This window comes from Primulina tabacum, chromosome 8 (assembly GCF_025594145.1).
Source record: "Primulina tabacum isolate GXHZ01 chromosome 8, ASM2559414v2, whole genome shotgun sequence".
Taxonomy (NCBI): Eukaryota; Viridiplantae; Streptophyta; class Magnoliopsida; order Lamiales; family Gesneriaceae; genus Primulina; species Primulina tabacum.
The window spans coordinates 3320878-3341426 of record NC_134557.1 but is presented as its reverse complement, the minus strand read 5'-3'; the positions used below and the strand labels follow the sequence as shown (position 1 = coordinate 3341426).

General features: G+C 33.2%; 2 protein-coding genes and 1 pseudogene across 6 annotated transcripts; 1 reads left to right on the top strand and 2 right to left on the bottom strand.

The window, feature by feature from the left end:
• The first annotated feature begins 1430 nt into the window (after nt 1-1430).
• LOC142553002 (serine/threonine-protein kinase WNK8-like) lies at nt 1431-5420 on the top strand (annotated as a pseudogene).
• A 6084-nt stretch (nt 5421-11504) lies between these two features.
• On the bottom strand, nt 11505-14455 carry LOC142553003 (serine/arginine-rich splicing factor RS31-like). 5 transcript variants are annotated; one of them, XM_075662964.1, is made up of 6 exons: nt 14337-14455; nt 14092-14216; nt 12767-12879; nt 12383-12606; nt 12046-12300; nt 11505-11836 (listed from the first exon to the last, which is right to left on the bottom strand). In XM_075662964.1, exons 2-6 carry the CDS (start codon nt 14195-14197, stop codon nt 11815-11817), a joined length of 720 nt encoding a protein of 239 aa, XP_075519079.1. In that variant the 5' UTR covers nt 14198-14216; nt 14337-14455; the 3' UTR covers nt 11505-11814. The 5 variants fall into 5 exon arrangements, with proteins under 5 accessions (XP_075519079.1, XP_075519082.1, XP_075519081.1 ...); XM_075662967.1 differs by having other exon boundaries at nt 11505-11833; XM_075662966.1 differs by having other exon boundaries at nt 14092-14211; nt 14337-14443.
• Nucleotides 14456-15811: 1356 nt separating this feature from the next.
• LOC142553001 (AAA-ATPase At2g46620-like) lies at nt 15812-17757 on the bottom strand. The gene has a single exon (XM_075662963.1). It carries the CDS (start codon nt 17450-17452, stop codon nt 16022-16024), a length of 1431 nt encoding a protein of 476 aa, XP_075519078.1. The 5' UTR covers nt 17453-17757; the 3' UTR covers nt 15812-16021.
• Between the last annotated feature and the right edge of the window lie 2792 nt (nt 17758-20549).

The following is a 20549-nucleotide window of genomic DNA, read 5'->3' as shown; positions in this document are numbered from 1 at the left end:
GGAAAACTATTTGACGTGACTTGACCGTAGACATGAGACGTGTTTATCTCAGAAAAAAAAATAAAAAAACAATTAAATATAACTAAATAAATTTAGAAAACTACTCACAATCAATAGAACTCAAATATAAGACCAACAAATATGAAGATCTCAACTTTAACTCTTGAGTCAAGACATGGTCGACCAAATAATTGAGTTTTTAGCATGTGATTGACGTGTATGCTTTATATAACTATATAATTGAAAGAATAATAAAAAAGGTCGTTTAGGAAAATAAAAAAATCATCAAAAAAATTATAATGGACCCAAAAATAGTAATTTTAAATTAATATTCACTAAATCAATTAAATGTTAGTTTCTACTGTTGTTATCTAATAATAATAATAATAGTAATAATAATATAGTATAGATATACAATATAATATAATAATTCGAATGAGAGGAATGAATAAAACATCTAATGAACGAGTTTCTTCGGAAATTTTGTCAAAACATTAGTAACAAAGAATGTGTTTTTTTTATTATATATATATATATGTATATATATGGAGTAGGTCTATTGTGAGACGATCTTACGAATCTTTATCTGTGAGACGAATCAATCCTATCGATATTCACAATAAAAAATAATATTTTTTATAGATGACTCAAATAAGAAATCCGTCTCACAGAATACGACCCATAAAATTACCTGACAATAATTTTTACCATACAGATGTAGACAATAAAATGAATCAATTCCAAATAGAAACACATTTACATTTACTTTAAATAATGCGAAGAATCTCACGTGACCGACTGCCAAAATTATGAAACGACCACCCAATGCCGCACAAGTGTCCGTCTCCTCCGCCTTCAATTCATGCATGTGATGAGATAAATTTAAAATATACTGATTATTATTATTTATTAGATAAAATTTTAGATTCATGTCTTATTTGTTTAAACATTAGTTACATAAAATAAAATAATGAAATAAAATAAATTTCAAATATATTTATTGTTATGAGAAATTGAAATTGATCATAATTAACATAAAATAATATATAAACATACAATTGATAAATTTAAAATTTATTTTGTTTACTAAAAACTACAAAAATATATTTAAAATATATAGATTTGAAATTTATAGTTACAAATGCAACTTAAGATAAGTGGCTAATGGCCAAAATTATGAAACGAGCATCCAAATGGCGCTCAAGCTGTCTGTTCTTTCTTTTTCTCCGCCTTCGATTCATGCATGTGAGGAGATATAAAACACATTGATTTCAATTATTGTCGACAGTAAATAATAGATAAATTTTGAAATTCATATATTAGTAGTCTATAAATTAGCTACATAAAATAAAATAATAAATCTCAAATACATTTATTATTTATTATGATGTGAACTTATATTTCAATCTTATTATAAAAGAATGATTCCTCTCATTATCTCATACCCTTGAAATTTCATTCCGACTACCAAAATTGATTGATTTCTCATGACTACTCGATCCCTTTTCTCCTCTTTTCTTGTTTCTTTCCTCTGCCTAAAAAAAGTTTTCATTTTTGGAACTGGGTTTGGATCGAAAAGATCATACTAAATCAGATGTTAGGATATATTTTTCCATGAATGAGCGAGCTAATGAATCGTGATCAGATATTATTTTTCTCATTAGAATTATAGCATTACGTCGTAGAAATATAATGGACATTGATTTCACGTCGATGACACGAAGCGCATGTTCTAATCCGTGTCTCCATGGATCTTTATGCAAATTAGCCTCACAAACTTTTTTCTTGAGGAATCCTGGCGATGTGTCGGCTCTAGATGTTAACGCAAATGAGAATTGGAAATGGCAAATCCGATTCAATCCCGTGCAATCGCTCTTCGGTTGTTACTGCATTTCGTCAGAGGCATTTTCCGACGGAAAAGCAAGAACCTCTTTTTACCAAACTGCATCCTCTGATTCTTAGGCTGCCGTTGTTTTTCCTCTTGTTTTTGAATTGTTTTTGTTTCTGCTAATTTACTTTTGTTGTGATTGCTGCCGCTGTTGCTGTTTTGACCGTGATGAGCACCAGTGGGGGTTTTGGATTCCCTCCTTCAATAGGATATTGTAGCGAGAATTTGTCAGGTTATTCTGTGAATTGTGGTAGTTGCGATCAGGCAGATGTTGATTATTTGGAGGCATGCCCTCGGGCTCGATACGTTCGGGTAATTTTGTTTTGCACCTATTCACCTTTCTGCATTTGCAATTTGTGGTGCTAGCTTTGTGTTTCCTGATGTCGAGTTTATGTTGTTTTAAAATTGCTGGTTTTTTGAAGTCATATTATGCGTGTGCTCCTAATGCCGGGGCATGATATCATAGTGTTAGATTCATATCTTTTTACGCTAAGCTTAGGGTCTTTTTAATAATCTTTCCTTACAGTTTCCAGATGGTAAAGTCCCTGTGGATACCTCATTGTTGTATATATCATCTAAAAAATGATCAGACTGAGTTTCCAGTGCCATGGATTTTGCTTCCTCCTGTGGTCAATTTAGTTATTTAAATTATATGTTTTCTTGAAATGTTCATTTTTTGTATGCAACTTCAAGATTGTGGTTTTTAAATAAAGTGTCCAAAGCAGTAGCATTGTTCGACTTCAATATCTGACATTATATGATCAAATAACTGGAGCTGTGACTCTCACGTATGTGATTGACACTTTTCATTTTGATTTTGAGTTAGAGATGCTTAATGTGCATACTCACTTGGCCTTCCTGGCCTCTCTTTGCAGTATAATGAAGTCCTGGGCAAGGGTGCGTTCAAGACTGTGTATGTATTTATACTCTGAACTTTACTTTTCATTGTGCAATTTAATTGACAGCAGTAGAGACTGGCCAGAAAATCCATTTAGTAAATGAAATTTTTCTGTAGCTATAAGGCATTTGACCGGTTGGAGGGGACAGAATGTGCGTGGAACCGAGTGAAGATAGACGATGTGTTGCGCTCACCTGAAGATTTGGAAAAATTGTACTCTGAGGTGCATCTTCTTAGACAACTGAAGCATGAAAACATTATCACGTTTTATGATGCATGGATTGATGACAAGAAAAAGACTATTAATATGATCACCGAGCTTTTCACCTCTGGGAGCCTAAGACAGTATGATTTGTTGTTGTTGTTGTTGTTGTTGTTTTTTAATGCCAATGGCATCATTAACTTATTTGTTTGAACCAATATTTTGTATTTTGGCTGTTAGATTCCGTAAAAAACATAGAAGTGTGGATACGAAGGCTGTAAAGAATTGGGCAAGGCAGATTCTTCGAGGCTTAGACTATCTTCACAGTCAAAACCCGCCTGTAATTCACAGGGATTTGAAATGTGACAACATTCTTGTTAATGGTAATTGTGGGGAAGTTAAAATTGGGGACCTTGGATTGGCAACCATCATGCAGCAGCCTACTGCTAAGAGTGTCATTGGTATACTGCTATATTCCTGCTTTTATAAATGAAATGAACAGAGTATCAGAATTGCTTACTTCCTGAGTTGTTTTGTCAGGGACACCGGAATTCATGGCTCCAGAGCTTTACGAAGAGGATTATAATGAACTAGTTGACATATATTCTTTTGGAATGTGCATGCTGGAAATGGTTGCTCTGGAATATCCTTACGCTGAATGCAAAAATCCAGCTCAAATATATAGGAAAGTTACATCAGTAAGTTCACTTATTTGCTTCTTTGGATCTTGCATTGTGACAGATTATGCTAAAGTATCCTAAGGTAGTATACTATTTTGGTAGGGTATCAAACCTGCTTCTCTTGGCAATGGCTTCTCCTGAAGTCAAAGAATTCATAGAGAAATGTTTGGTTCCAGCTTCTCAAAGGTTGTCTGCAAAGGAACTTCTTAAAGACCCGTTTCTTCAAATTAATCATGCAAAAGAAAGCCTTCGTGATTCATTATACACGCCTAGAGAAGTTCCTCATTCTGTGAGATTAATGAACTGCGATCCTCGTTCTATGGATATAGATTCTGAACATACTCTGCCTGTGAGTTCGGACTCTAATTGCATGACCCCTAGTTCTTCTGTGCTGGAGTTTCAACGTTTACACGAGAACAATGAATTTAGGTTGAAGGGGAAGAAAAATGATGACAACTCCATTTCATTAACCCTTCGCATCGGTGATCAGGGTGGTAAGCATGAAATTGCCTAGTTTTTCTACACTATATGGTCTATTCTATGCTACATTGGCAAATACTCCCTATATGGCTTATACTGTTGGATTTATTGTCTCACGTGTATTTTATGTCGACCAATAATTTTTTTGAACCATCAAAAGGTGGATGTTAAGAGAAAAGTGATGTGTACTTGGACCAAACTACTTTTGCAAATTTGGACTGAGAGACCTTTTGTTTTCTAATGCAGGCCGTGTGAGGAATATAGATTTTCTTTTCTACCTCGATTCAGACACGGCGCTTGCAGTTGCAGCAGAGATGGTTGAGCAGTTAGAGTTAGCCGACCATGATGTGGCTTTCATTGCTGACTTTATTGATTTTCTAATAATAAGAATCTTACCCAACTGGAAGTCTTCATTTGATTGTCACTCCAGTGGAGAGATAAGTGCAAGTGGCCTAACATTGATCAGAGATCAGTGGGAGAGGTCACCACCTGATTGTCCAGATGAGTTGATGGTCAAACAAGGTGATGGATCTGAATTTCAAATGGATTCTCGAATTTGTCGACAACGACAACATGATCAGGCTGATTTGTCAAGTAATTCCAGTTTTGTGTCATCTTATGGAGCATTTATTTTGTCTCCGTTTTTTATGCCTACAAGAACTGATAAATTTTCGGATGGATCGCTGACTTGTGAGGCTACGGGTGAAGTCTCTTCAATAAAGAATGATAATGTTTCTAAAGATGATAATGTAGAAGTCTCTGAGATGGAGTTTAGGGATTTATATTAAGACTGTGTAATGCATGAATTTGGGAATAGCAGTTTAGAATGTCCATCGCTGGACCAGCAACGTAGAGTTTCCAAAGCAGGGAGCCTGACAAGCAGTTGTTCGAGTTTGACTATGCTTGATGCAGATCCTGAAACTCATTTGAAATTGGAGCTTGATGCAATTGAAACACAATACCAACAATGGTTTCAACAACTTTCAAGGATGAGGTACGAGGCCTTGGAAACGACCAAGAAGAGATGGATGATTAGAAAGAAGGTGGATTTTCATTGAACTGGAACGGTGGTTAGTTTGCTCAGTTCTTTTCCATACTCCTATCTGAGTTCTAAAATTTTATGTTTGAAGATTTCCAATGAGAGTCCGTTTTTTTCTCTCTTTCTTCTCTTTTGTTGGCAAGTGAGGAGCCTTTTGGAACCACCTTGTTTGGATGCGGCTTCCTTTGTAACTGCTATTAAATTAAGTTGTATGAGATGGTACATTCTTGTTATTCTGCAGTTTTCCACGCGTGATCTACAAGAAAACAGAACACCAACATGGAGCTTTTTGACAAACTTGGGTTCAAGCTCGAAAACTAATATTGTGATTTGAGCTAGCAAATATGTTTGTGAAGTTAAAATGAGCATATCTCGAGTCTGTGAGGTCGGTCATCTACGAGTCCACTTTGCGAGTTTGATCTTGACTCATTTGCACTCGTGTCCATCTACATTTTCAAGTTGAAAATGAGGATATTGGTAGTCAACACCACACCTTCCTAACTTTTTCATATTAAAATCAGATAACAATTGAGGTTTAATTTATATGGCCAATGGGTTTTGCACTTTATAAAGGCGACCCTCTCGCATTCCAGATTTAGGGATGTGCAGACAATAAATGATCCATATCGACATTGAAAGCCATTTCTTAATTATTAAAATAGTGGAACCCTTTAAAGAATCCCGTATCACTTTCGTAGCCAAATTTTTACTTGATTATAATAACACCGTTAAGTTGCTCGGAATCATCACTCTTATCTTTATTTTATCCCCGTTTGCTTTGTTTATCAATTATTTTTCCTTTTTTGTTTTCTTGCTCATTATCGTTAGTTTGTCCGAATGTACCAAAGATTATAATTTAATCTCTCAAATACATTTTGGAAGATGGGAGATAATTTGATCGGTCCAAGATTTTACAGCTGATACAGATGCAAAAAACCATGTTGCTTTTCATTATTATATTGTTTCAAAAGGGTTCCAGGTGAAGCAATCCATGCTTATATATAATACGTGTCTTAATTCTCTCCAATAATTTCTTCCAATATTGCGATTGCTTTAAAATAAAAATCATTCATCTTCAGTATCATCATCTGGCTCAAGATTAACAAATGTTCAAGCTTAATAATTGGAAGAAAAGCTGAGGGTCGTTGAGTTACCACACCCGAATGAACTTGTTTTCATTTTCTGAATTAGTCGCGAAATGGGTGAGCTTTTCTTTTTTCTGGCACGGAGTTTCATCAGCAATAATGATAGATTTCATTTGCCAAGCTATCAGAAGAAGTCCATGCTCGCTTGGCTAAATAATCTTCGTGAGAAACCAATTTTCTATATGGTGCGAACATCTCTTCTATGTTAGCTGGTTTGGCATAAGCTTCTCCCCAACCCACGTCGAACAAAATAGAAATATCCCCTCACCCCATCCCAAGTTGTGCTCGAAAAAAATCTATCTTTTATATTAAATATATACTTTGTTCGGTTATCAATGAATTATACATTTCATATAGAACTTAACTTATGTAAGATCATAAATACTATTATGATCGACTACATCATTAGTATAAATTTATACCGTAACTGATCCTCAAGTAATTCCTTCAAATGATCGATTTTTCATTATTTTTACTCGGACCGTTCTTCAATCATGGAACAATAAGTGTACTTCGTCATATCGAGATGAATAACATAGCATGTGCTTATTTTCCTAGCAATTGCAGGGTACAATGGTACGAGTCGGGTACCAGACTTGACTTATTTAAATTTTAAATAGTAATAATATATATTATATTTATGATTCTAAAAATATAGTGTTCATCATTGGTTATGAAAATGATAAATATGCTTTTAACTCTACTTTTATAATAATATAGAAAGCTATTTCAATCTGGAAAATTTTTACATCATTGCTTATTTAAAAGTAACCATTAAAGAGAGGACATTGTATCAAAAAAAATACTATAATATAATTGATTGACGGATCTAACAGATTTAACCCATCAAGCCTCATGTTCATGTTTAAGTTAAGTACTTCAAAAATTTTAAAATTTTCGGGTCTCGAATTCTAATGGACTCAGATTCATTGACTTCCCTTAAAAAAAATTTTTGAGCCAAGAGCATATCCTAATAATTGTTAGAGCATTACTTGGTTTCACTTGTAATGTGTATTTTTAAATATGATAAAAAGTTTGGAGGAATAAAAAATCAAATTTGATAGATGATTACATTATAATCTACACACATTAATAGATTATTACATTATTAGAACTTTTAAATATTCTAATATTTGGCAGAAGTACAAAACATTCGAATAATTTGAAATTGATCATCTTGTTTAGCAACCAATACATATTTACTCTTATATGGCAACATTTTTCGGAAATGTTCGTAAATTTCAATTGACTAGAAAAATGTACGTGCAACATAAACGGTTGAAAATATATGTACGAAATTTTGATAATATTTAAATGAATTAAAACATGGTTAATAACATTTATCAACTGAAACAAACTAAGCCATAAAAAATAAAAAATCATGACCATAGACGGTATGTGAATCAGATAAATTATCTTATCCACTTGACACACTTTTCAAAATGCTTCTTGGTTGATTTTGACAACTCAACAACTCTTTGTCGTAGTTTGTTATAATATGCATATAACTATTTTGAGTATGTTCAGCAAGTGTATGATCGTCTTTAACATCTATTATGTTATTTACAATCTTTATCGGGGATATGACATGCTCGTAGTTTGCTTCTTTATCACGCCATTTTTTCTGTTTTCTACATTGTTTTTATCTGATAATCTTATTTTCCCGACTATTTTTTTATTGTTAAATGATTTTTCCGCTTTTAACAATCATCAACTATAACTCTTAAGAAAAAATGCTTTTACTCGTGATAAGTTTTCACTTGTGACTAAAAATATGTATAACCTATATATTCTTCAACAACATAACCAATGAATGATGTTGCATCTTCTTCAAATATTGTGATATTTGTGATATCATTTTTATATATTTACTGTCAATATTATCAACATATAGCTATAAGGTTAATAAATTTTTAACAACTATTTCTCAATCACTGTGAGAAAATACTTGAAATCTCTTCAAATGACTATATCTTAGAATTGTGTCCTCATTTAATTTGACGCAATTGAAGAAAGTCATCTTGATCGTCATTTTTTGGAAGCTTTGAAATAATGATTGCGTGCATCATGTCATGAGGATGATATAGTTTAAATCTCATTTGTTGCGTTTAGAACATAATATTATATTATTCATTGAAACTAAACAAATTTTCTTCTATCGAATTTATATTTTGTTTTATAATATTTTATATCTTGTGGAACGATATACAAAATTAATTATTGTATTTTAAAAATCTTGAGAAGAGATACGAATAATGTAATTAAGATATGCATATGAGATATCATTCAAATATATGTCAAAATATTTGTCTCTTTCAATATCTCATGATTCTCATCTAATAATATAATCATTTAGATTTCATGAGCATTTTATGATAGTCAAAATTAATTTGATGAAATATTGTAGAATTTTATTTGAATTTCAATATTTGGCTAAGTGAATTTATTTGACGAGGGGTTTTCTATGCTACCATCATATATGTTATGAATTAGCTGGTTAGACACTTTGACTAAAAAAAGAGACAAAAACAATCTTGTTGTCACCTCGAAATATATCGAGATAATATTGGAGGAAGTCACACAATTTTTCTTAAACCATAGAAAAATATTAGGCATGTGTTAACTTGTGATACAATAAAAATTTAGAATCATGCATAATCATTGAATTAGAACAAAATCGCATGCCAAAAATCTACTGAATATTATATATTTTAATAATTTATCCATATTTGTCGTTCACCAGAGGACTCTTAGACCTACCAAATTTTGTAGTTCACCTATTATTTTCATAATAAATAATATTACAAAAATAATATAAGCAAATACATAAAAACTCAAACTAAAATGCCTTCTATCAATCTAAGTAAAACAAATTGATTAGAGAATATAATAATGTCGTAAAAATTTTAAATATTGATTTATAGACAGAAGTTTGGAAATACATTTGCCCCAATAAATAAAAAATATTATCTCTTGATATTCTGAGACATAAGGTAAAAACGAAGAAATATTTCAATTTTTTTAACATTTTCTAAGTCACTTCAAACCAAGTAATCTAATCAAACAGAAAACATGCATTATGTGTTTAAAAATTAACAAAATATCTCAACAATAAAAAATTGAAAAATAACCATTTTTGTTGGATATTTGATTTTGTTTTCTCTTTTCTTTGTGCAAACAAACAAATCACATAAACAATCCAAACACAATTACATGATCAATACAAATGACATATAACAATCAAACATGTTAACGCTAGGGTAAAAAAACTCCTCTAATTGCAATTGCCCCAATAAATAAAAAATATTATCTCTTGATATTCTGAGACATAAGGTAAAAACGAAGAAATATTTCAATTTTTTTAATATTTTCTAAGTCACTTCAAACCAAGTAATCTAAGCAAACAGAAAACATGCATTATGTGTTTAAAAATTAACAAAATATCTCAACAATAAAAAATTGAAAAATAATCATTTTTGTTGGATATTTGATTTTGTTCTCTCTTTTCGTGCAAACAAACAAATCACATAAACAATCCAAACACAATTACATGATCAATACAAATGACATATAACAATCAAACATGTTAACGCTAGAGTAAAAAACTCCTCTTATTGCAAGAATACAAAATGGTCAAATGGAACATATTATTTAGTAATATTTATTTAGCATCATTTATAAAAAAATTGACTAAATATTTATTAATAATTTATTTTTATTCAATCCGACTCATCTCCCTTTGTCTTACCATTATTATTTGACGGCAATGTATAAATTTAAGTAATTAAAATTAAATTTAAAAGTAAATTAAAATAATAATTAGTTTGATTGAGTTAAATACACTATTAATGATCTTATTAAACTAAGATAAAAAATGACTTAAATAACATCATTAACATGACAAATTGTAAAACAAAAAAAAATATATAATAGTAACCTCACAAATGAAAGTCATAGATTTAATAGATAATATATTATTTAGTAATATGTATTTAGCATCATATATTGAAAATTGATTAAATAACTTAAATGTTTGCAATGAAATCACCTACATACAAATATTTTCTATCAATCACGTATTTTTGTTGATATATAAGTAATCTAAATATATCTACATTCTAAATGGGAAAAAAAATGTGTTATATGACCTTAATATTTATTAATAATTTAATTTTATTTAATCACACTCATCTCTATTCGTCTTCTCATTATTACCTTAATGTTCGTAATACTAACAATTTATAACATTATGATAGTGATTTTTTGTGAATTTGATCTCGAATGTGAATTGTAGATATATTTAGATTCACAATTCACATTCATATATTTATATAGATATAGATTATTATTAAAAGAATATATGGAAAAAAATATATGTATTAACTCATGTAAATTTTAAATTTAAAAATAAAAATGTATTAATAATTATTATTAAAAAAATATATGAAAAAGAAAACATTTATTAATGATTATTATTAAATGAAGGTAAGGATAATAGAGATATAGATATAGAATATTTTTAAAAGAATATACGAAAAAGGTAAATTTTAAATTTAAAAATAAAAATATATTAATGATTATTATTAAAAGAATATATGAAAAAAATAAAAATTTATTAATGATTATTATTAAAAGAATATATGAAAAAAATATGTATTAATGATTATTACTAAATGAAGGTAAATTTATGTAAATTCACAATTTACATTCATAAATTTATATAGATATTAAATGAAGATAAGGATAACAGAGATATAGATATAAAATATTATTAAAAAAATATATGAAAAAAGTAAATTTTAAATTTAAAAATAAAAATGTATTAATGATTAATATTAAAAAAATATATGAAAAAAATAAAAATGTATTAATGATTATTATTAAAAGAATATATAAAAAAGAAAATATGTATATTTATATAAATATAGATTAGGATGATCGTGTTGAGAAGTGTTATTTTTTTTAAACTAAAATTTTGGGAATAACAATGAAAATGAGAACATTTTTATTTTATTTTATTTGATTTAGAGTGAAATGAATTCTTGGGATAACCACACAATGCGATCATACTTATCCACTACCAGATTTATCGGATACTTTCAAAAATGTAACCCGCTCGGCAAGTGAATATTATCAATGGAACCTCAACATTTCATGCTCTACTCAGCTTCATATTCAAAGTATACTTTCTTTATGATTCTATCCTTCCCTACTCAGATGACACAAAATTCATCAAATATGGGATTCCAGTAAAACTACAGTACCATATGCATAATAGAAACTCCATCACATGGTCCATTACCACTGTTTCCAATTATAAGATCCTGGCAGACCAGACCATCAGAATCAATCGAATTAAAAATACAAATGGAGGAATTAGGTCCAAGTAAGGTCTCCGGTACTTTTAAGGAAGTAGAATATTACAGACTTCCTACATCATAATAGAAAATCAACCTCCATTTGCCTAGCACAACCCTGCCGTTTACCTTCGAACAGGTGACCTACTGTAGAAGGAACATGAAACAAGTAAACTCACAAGTAGTTGCGTGAAATGCTTTATAAAATTGCTAGTGGTGTAGCAAAAGGTTCACACCATTTTAGGAAAAAAAAAATCTTCCTTTCTCTGATAAGCATTCGAGGAATTCATTTTTATAAAGAGAAAACGCCAAAGAAATACCAGCAACAAAGTAGGTATTTCCTGAAATTCATTTACCTTCGGTATCTTGCATATTCTGGACTCCTGGCTCTGTCAAATGAAGGACCATTATACCTATCATAAATTGGGCTTCTGGCTCGCTCATAATCAGGGCTCGGTCGACTCCGGCGAAGCCCTGGACTTGGCGATCTCTGGTAAGGGCTACCTCCACGTCTCCCATAATCCTTTCTGGGGCTATTGAATCTTCCCGGACCCTTCTCATCGTCATCTCTCAAAGCATATTCAACAGAAACCACCCTGTCGAGTACCTTACTGCAAAATTCACAATACAATTTGTCAGTCATGCTAAAAGATACGGAATAGAACCACAAACCAAATCAACTGTCAAACATACCTCATATGTGTGCATTCTAAAGCCTTTGTGGCTTCTTCCAGCGTTTCAAACTGCACAAATGCAAAATTCCGACGAACGCGTACATTAAGAACCTTCCCATAAGGCTCAAAGTGCCTTTCTATATCCCGGTCCCTAGTACGCACAGGATCAAAGTTGATAACAAACAGTGTTTTAGTAGGTCTCTGATTTGCTGCTCTCCCATCACGATGCCTGCCTCGTTCACCCTGTTGAAACGATAATAACATTAAGACATTCTTAACCATTACAAAGAAACATAGCCCAAACAAAAAAAACAAACCGGCAAGTTTCAACCAGATCATGCTGAACGTATCCATGTTGCATATGTGAACAAAAAACTATAAACCTATTCGGAAGTAAGTATACCCTTGCCCATTCTACTGACAAGCGGCGCCTATCATGCCCAAAGGGGATGTTGTCAAGACCACGGATGGCATCATCAGCATCACGTTCATCCTCAAAATACACAAAAGCAAATCCTGAAGAGGGGAAAAGTATGAGAAGCAGAGACAAGAATAAACCATCCCGGAGGCCTTGCATTGAAAACTTGCATCAGTCAAGTCAGGATAATTTTCCTGACAGAGAATAAAATAACATACAACACCTGCAAATATGGGAAGGTTCTGATGAAAGTTAGGATGTAGAGGCATTGCATGAAGAACTAAAGCAAGACGTATTATGATGTAGGCAAGTAAGTAAAGGCAAGATCCATTGTGTCAGGCCTCAGTAGTCATTGCTAAGCATGCTTCATCATTTTCAGAGCACAGAGTTCAGTACATTGAAGAAATGGCAAGCTAGACCTCATTGATCGCCTTATCATTATTGATGGTAGGCATGAGATGATGAACTTGACATATTGAACCCTTATCATTATAGGTAGGCATGACATGATGAATTCATAGACCTCACCATTACCATTCTGGTGAGAGAGCAACTTTAAGCATTCAAGAAAATCAAAGGGGAGATTGGGTGATAGATATGTAGAATGTTTCCGTCGACCATAAGGAGAGCAGATAAGCAGTTAGGTAGCCTTGGCATTCGAAGTTTTTATTGCAGAGAAGACTGCAAGCCGGTATAGAAGCTCATTTTCCTTTAGCAAATGTTCCTGCGTCAAAACAAACACTTAAACATGGAGATCTTCCCCGACAAATATTCTACTGCCCTGCCATTTCATTTTCAATTTTTCAATTCAATGAATTTATTCACTCTCACATTTGGAGGGGTGATTTCATTAAGGTTTCAGGTGTAGAAGGAACAAATGCCATTAGACAAGTTAGTTGGCCTAAGCAACTGCAGGTGTTGAACGGTTAAGAGCACCATACCAACTACCATACAAGTTCCACAAAGTTCAAACAAATCCAAAAAGAAATAAGGTTATGGGCTCTATTCTAGTTACTGAGGATTAAAAATCAGGAAAAACAAGGAAAAAAACGCGTTCAAATATGTATCAATAACCATACACCAAAAAGGCGTTCTACTAATCACTTCATCTCCTCAATAAAGATACAGTTACCCTATCTACCAGCGGGTGCTACAAACAACAGAAACAACACTTCAATGGTCCCATAAAAAGAATAAATAACTTCAAAGACTACATCAAACAGAAAATAATGTATCCGCGCGAATAAAACAGACAAAGCCTCGAATTTTAATAAATCGATCCACAACACAAGCTAAAGCTTCTTCGGTACCCGATTTCATGTCGACGCGGTCAACCCTTCCATATTTGGAAAACAATCGCTCCAAGTCCGATTGCCTAGTCTCGTACTCAAAATTTCCACAGAAAATCGGCCTCATCTTATCTCACAGATCTGACCTGGGGAAAACAGGACGTAAATACGAAAAATCTTAATAAACAGTATAACAAATATCTCGAACGCAAAAACATAAGAGATTGGCCAACAGATTTTATCATAATATAGAAAACGAAGATTACCTCCGCTTTCGTAAACACAAGCACAGACTGAAGAACCCTAGCCTCGCGAACCCACCTTTTAAACGAGAACAGGTTTGGAAAGGTAAAATGTTTTTTTCTTACAAATGAATTTTTAGAACAATAACATTATATAGCCACGAGAACGGAGCCCTAGTATTGCCCGACGCACGTGGAGCAAAGTGATCCGTTGACGGACTTCGCATGTTAAAGCCCATGGGCTATGGCTTATTTGATAATCAAACGGACTAAGGCCCATTAGTAGCTCTTGATATCAACAGTAAATCAATTTTTGGTCAACAGAGCCCATTGTTCAAATTCAAAGGTGCTATACTTATACTCGGATTCTTCCCCTTTCACCTAAAAATATGACCAAATTAATTTTTATTTCAATAGTTTATTAAATATATAGATACTGTTTTACAGTGTACATGACACTAACATTCCAAATATTTATGAGTTTTCGAGATGAGACGCAATTTTAAAAAACTTCTACCCCAAACAAAAAAAATAAATAAACTGTTTCGCAGAAAGTATTAGATTAAATTAACAATAAAACTGAACAAAATGACGTACGTTGATAACATATATATATATATATTGTTGTGAAAGTAATTTCACCGTGATTGCTGAGTGTCTTTATTTTACTCAACAAGCATCCATCCACATCGAAAAGGAAGCACAATACAATCATAGCGTCGCCACTTTTGGTGGCGTCCATGTTTGCTTCCATTAGGTTGGCAACATGAATGCAAATTAGGTTCTATTAAATAATAATTTATGTACTATACTCGAATGATTTGATGTTCCAGTAGAAGAAGTTGGTTGCGCGTGAATTTCTCACGACTTGGCCCCGGAAAAAGCCTGCTCGCGCCAAATACAAAAGACTCCGTATGTAGTTTCTTTTCATTTTTCGTTATTCTCCCTACATTTAATAGCCAGTTATATATTCTTTTTCAATTTCCTTTTATTGATTTACTACCAACTTTCTCTATATTGGGGTAATAAACACATATCATATGTATAGTTGGGAAATATTCTTAGAGAAGATAAATCTTAAAACTTTAAGCAAAGCACAAACCATGATATATCTTTTACTTTTTTTTTTTGTTGTTCATTTGGTCTTTTTATGTGACAAATACACGACGGCCTCCCTCCAAATCCCATTTCTCAGATACCTAAACTTTTATACAAAAAAGCTGAAATTTGCATGTTACGGTCCCTTTTCTAAGCGGGAATTGAATTGAAGGAACGAAATTCGACATCTAAAAATCCACACTGAGGCGTGTGATGAATGATCAAATACAAAAGTGATGTAATGATGTTGTTTGCCACACTGAGGCGTAATTGAAGGCTATGTCCAATAATCTGATAAGATATAATTTATATATATTTTTGTTAGTGTTTTCTTGGGTAATTGGCGGACATCTGTATCATGCACAACCATTGAATGCAGCCGTGTTTGGGACATTGCGACATCACAAATACACAACCAACTAATTAATATCAACAAGAATATTAATATGTTTCGTAGACTTTAGCGTCTAAGTAACCCAGTAACCTATTAATCTACGCCACAAATTGCAGAGTCGAATGGAAAAAGAACAACAATTTATCGTAAAATAAACTTACATTTTTAGTCCCGAATTAAAAAAATATGTATACCATACCATACGGCTCGAGAAATGTTATCGGTCGATAATTTCGTCATCATGATCCGAAGATCCAGGTTTCTTGCAACTCTTCAACCTCAAAAGTCCATACAACTTCCGAAACTCTTTCGGCACTGTGTCCTTCCAGAGCACGCCCCCAGCTTCCTCCGCCAAATACGAAGGCACCGGCGACGACGAGGCACTGTTGTACAGCTGTGGTCCAGCCTTTACGGCGGCATTCGACTGCAAGGCAGTAATCACCGATTTCAACGCGCGACTTGGCGAGCTCCGGTTCACTAACATTAATTCGCCAATCTCGGCGGGGCTCATGGTGGCGCCGCTCTGAAAGATTTCCTCCACTTGTGGGAACAATTTGTGCTCCTTAACACCTAGATAATTGCATGCCAAACTTTTGAAAGAATTAAAATCGCAATTGGGAAAGTGGATGTGAACATCGATTCTTCCAGGCCTTAACATCGCGGAATCAATCCCCTCTTTGCTGTTCAACGTGAAAATCATGATCTTTTCGTCTTGGAAATTCGAAATTCCATCAATAAAATTCAAAAAACCGGATGCCGTGATCTTCGCCGTAGCTTTCTCCGAAATGTAACGATCCAAATGTTCTACCACGATCAAAGATTTGCACGCGGTCTGCAACAGAAGCGTGTTGAGATCAGAATCATCCGCCACCTGTGTTAAATTAATGGTGTACACGTCGTAACCAAGCAAATTCGAGACGGCGGCAATGAAGCTAGATTTTCCCGTGCCGGAAGGGCCATACAGCAGGTAGCTTCGTTTCCAAACACGGCCTATCTTGTGGTAATACTGCTTGGACTTGAGATAGGTCTCCAGATCACACCGGATTTTGCTCTTCAAATCCGGGTCCATAACGACCGAATCGAAAGTAGCGGGATGATGGAACGGAAGCGATTTCCACCTACCGTTGATGTTACTGTGAAACTTCAATTCTTTTCTCCTATGATCGATATCATCAGAAACAGTATGTACGTGTTGAAGATAAGGCTTCAGAATCCAACGCTTATCCTTTTTCTTGATTGTCAACACGAAACTTCGCGCAACCACCTGGTTTTCACAATCCCTTTGGACTCTGTAGTGCCACGAAACCCTGGCTCCGAGAAACGAGTCGTGTATGACCTGATCATCGTCGATGGACAAAACGATGTCGTTCGGCTTTTTGCCGGCCAAGAGATTGGTGAAGTCCGAGTCTTCCAAGGAAGCCAAAGAATTGACATACAGAAAAACCCGGCGAAAAAACTGGTTTTCTTGGTGAGTGGATTCGTTGAACTCGGGAACCTTGAGGAGTAGATGGACGTGAATCCCGTCGCTGACCCAGTCGACAAATTTCCTCGCCGCGTATATGAGACCGGTCTGATGCAGAAACCATCGGAAGATAAATAGCGAGCATAGAACAGAGAAAATAATCGATAATATTGACATGGCCATCATCTGTAACAGCAATAGAGACTGTTTGAGGCTAATTTCAATTCACGAATGATTCCCGAGAGGGAACACACACACACTCAGACTCACACATGTATATACGTTGTATATATGTATGGGATTACTGAAGAGCAGACGAGACTCTTGTGGGAAAACAACATCTGATGCTGAGGGAAAAGGTAATGGTCCGATGAAAATTGTAAAATCCTGTTTGCCTCTTCTTTGTTTCTCTTTTATATATGTATACGTATATGTTTATGTATATGTAATAAAAAGAAGAACAAGGTTTTCAGAAATTTATTCTTTGTGGAAACTAATGATCTATTTTGTAAACTTCAAATTTAATATACGATCGGAGATATGTTGCAAGAAAAGGTGCACTTTTTTTTATTAAAAAAAATATTGATAAAGATTGATAGTTAAATTGACAGATGGGAGAAAAAGTATCAATTTATCCGAGGGTGGTAATTTCATCGACTTTTGTGTTTTTCTTTGTTTGGTGAATCAATACAAGGACCACGGCATTAATGCACTATTATGAGTTAATAACCTGCGGCGGAAATAACGGTTTGTTTCAACCTATCCGTGCAGGCAGTGCCTGCACGGGCAATGAACGGCCCGGATCACTCCACATGAGTGATCCGGGCCCACCTCCCTGTAAAAAAAAAATAAAAAATTGCCTCGAAAAAATCCGAGCCGTTGGATCGACCCCTGCAGGCAGTGCCCGCAGGGGTAGGGTCGACCGAACCGGAAATAACCAATAGAATAAAATAGAGGTCCTTGTTATTATTATTTACAATTCAAATATTTTTGCGAGTACACAAAAATTTTATTTCTTTATATAAATATTGTAATTATGATCATTCGTGATATAATTATACTAATTAGATTAATCTCCTAATAATGAGTGTTTGTTTGCTCGTGTTTGTTATTGTGAACTATACATGACGCCTTACCAATCAAGAGTAATTCTTAGCAAGATTTTCCAAGTAAAACTAAAGCGTGTTTGCAAACGCTTCTAATCGGGGTTAACGTGTATTTAATTATTAAATATAAGAATAATTAATTGTCAAAGTAGACTGGCGGTGGATTTGGTCTGCTCAGTAGATGATTACTTTTTCCGTTCAATTATTTAATTAATATATGTTTACATATATAATTGATTCATCTGAGTATTTGGGATTTTTAATTAAATGAAAGAGATTCCTGGAATCTTCTACAATTAATAATGTGATGTCTTTACCGCAGATCCAACGACTCATATTCCATCAAAATATGTGGGTTTATACTCAACTTCACATAATTTTTTTTATATAAAAAAATAGGGAGACGTGATTGGTGAGAATTAAGTGATGTGGCAAAACAAAGACCCTCCAATGCATCTTAATCATCTCCTAACACCGACATACACGAGGGATATACTTAATTATTCTTTTTATTTAAGTTTCTGTTTATTATTGGTTCCTTTACCTAGATTGTTTAGTTGTTTGTGTCTTAAAAAACTGGAGAATTAGATCGATGCTGCTGTAATTCACAACTGCGATTAAAATTTCACTCGTATCATCCAATTTATGGGCCTGCTGAAAAAGTGGATCTTGGGTTACAACGTTACTTTCGTGCTTTGCTATATTGCCTAGTAGCAACAGAGGACTATGAGAAAGCACTGCTGGTGATGCTCAAGGCCCACTGATTAATGCGGAGCTCCATATTTGGTAGCAACGGACGACTGGAGCAAATCGACCCAAATCGTAATAATTGGTTCACTCCTGTTATAATCATTAAGTTATCATAATAAATCATCAGAGATGGCAATACAATGGGGCGGCGTGGTGAGAGCATCCCATCCTCGCTCCTGAATTATATATATACTCTCATACACACTTATGTCTAATCGAGAAATTCTCGTACCGAATTTGGGAGGATTAAATCCTCATTCAGGTCATCTCCAACCCGATGCTATCTTATCTTAGCATCTGATATTAAAATAGCGTCTTTTTCTCTACTCCAACGCAGCACCATCTTACGTGCTATGTCAGAGGAGAGTTACGGTGTTGCACCAAATTTGGTGCAACATTGTAGAAAACAATAAGAATAAAAAATTCAAACATTTTTATAGTCTTTGTTTGTTTGTTTTTGTAGTTATTAAATTTAATAAACTTGTATATTTTTTATAAAAAGTATTTAGCTTATAAATATTTATATTGTTTATTATTTATAGTGTAATATTTATTTGAATAAAAAATTTTAAAAATATTTACATTATTTATTTGAATAAAAATATATACAAATATGATTTAATTATATAAACTTATGTAATTATAATTTAAATTAATTATTTTTAAAAATTAATTAATTGATATAATATTAATGTATTGATATTTTAATTAAATTGTTAATAAATATTTTGTAGAATAAATTAGTTGTATTTGAATAAAATAATTGAAAATATTTTTTTTCAGTGTAGAGTTCAGAGCTGATTGTTTGAAATGTATTTTGTATTTGGTGTAAGAATTACAGTATATTAAAGTTGGTGTTAAATCAAGATAACGTAATGCTTGGAGATGACCTCAAATCTCATCTCAGTTTCGTAAATAGTAAGGAATTGGAAGGTAGGAATGAATTTGTCATTATCATCTTCATCTTCAAATTATATCTCCGTCCCATTTTAATTGTATCTAACGGAGAAATTCTCGACTTTGACCCTGACCACAAAGGTATTAAATTCGAAAATCATTAAACATCCAATATAGAATTATTCAGCACTAAAATTCGAATTCCCAACAATATAAATATGGAAAATTCAAATTATTACTCCAATCAATAATTTCAGAAAATTCAAATGTAACCCTATCGACTCAATAATTCACTTACAATCAATACTAAAATATATATCAACCATTATACCCAAAAAAAAAAAAAAAGCCGACCTCAAATGCATAAATTCAAACCTTGGATTCAAATTTTATCTACAAGTGAACAAAAAAACCGACTTGGTTCCGAAAACTAGCTCCAATCTTCCCCAACACCTTGGAGAGGTTGCACAGCGGTGGACGACCTCAAATGGAGGTAGAACAGGCGGCTGGCGAGAATTAGGAACCGAGGA

Excerpts from the sequence above, each read along its gene's own strand:
- LOC142553003 (XM_075662964.1), bottom strand. The coding sequence starts at position 14,197 with ATGAGGCCGATTTTCTGTGGAAATTTTGAGTACGAGACTAGGCAATCG. Across the intron at positions 12,301-12,382 it reads TTAGAATGCACACATATGAG|TAAGGTACTCGACAGGGTGG; the intron begins GTATGTTTGACA and ends TGAATTTTGCAG. Across the intron at positions 11,837-12,045 it reads GAATATGCAAGATACCGAAG|TAGGTCACCTGTTCGAAGGT; the intron begins GTAAATGAATTT and ends TTCCTTCTACAG.
- LOC142553001 (XM_075662963.1), bottom strand. The coding sequence starts at position 17,452 with ATGATGGCCATGTCAATATTATCGATTATTTTCTCTGTTCTATGCTCG.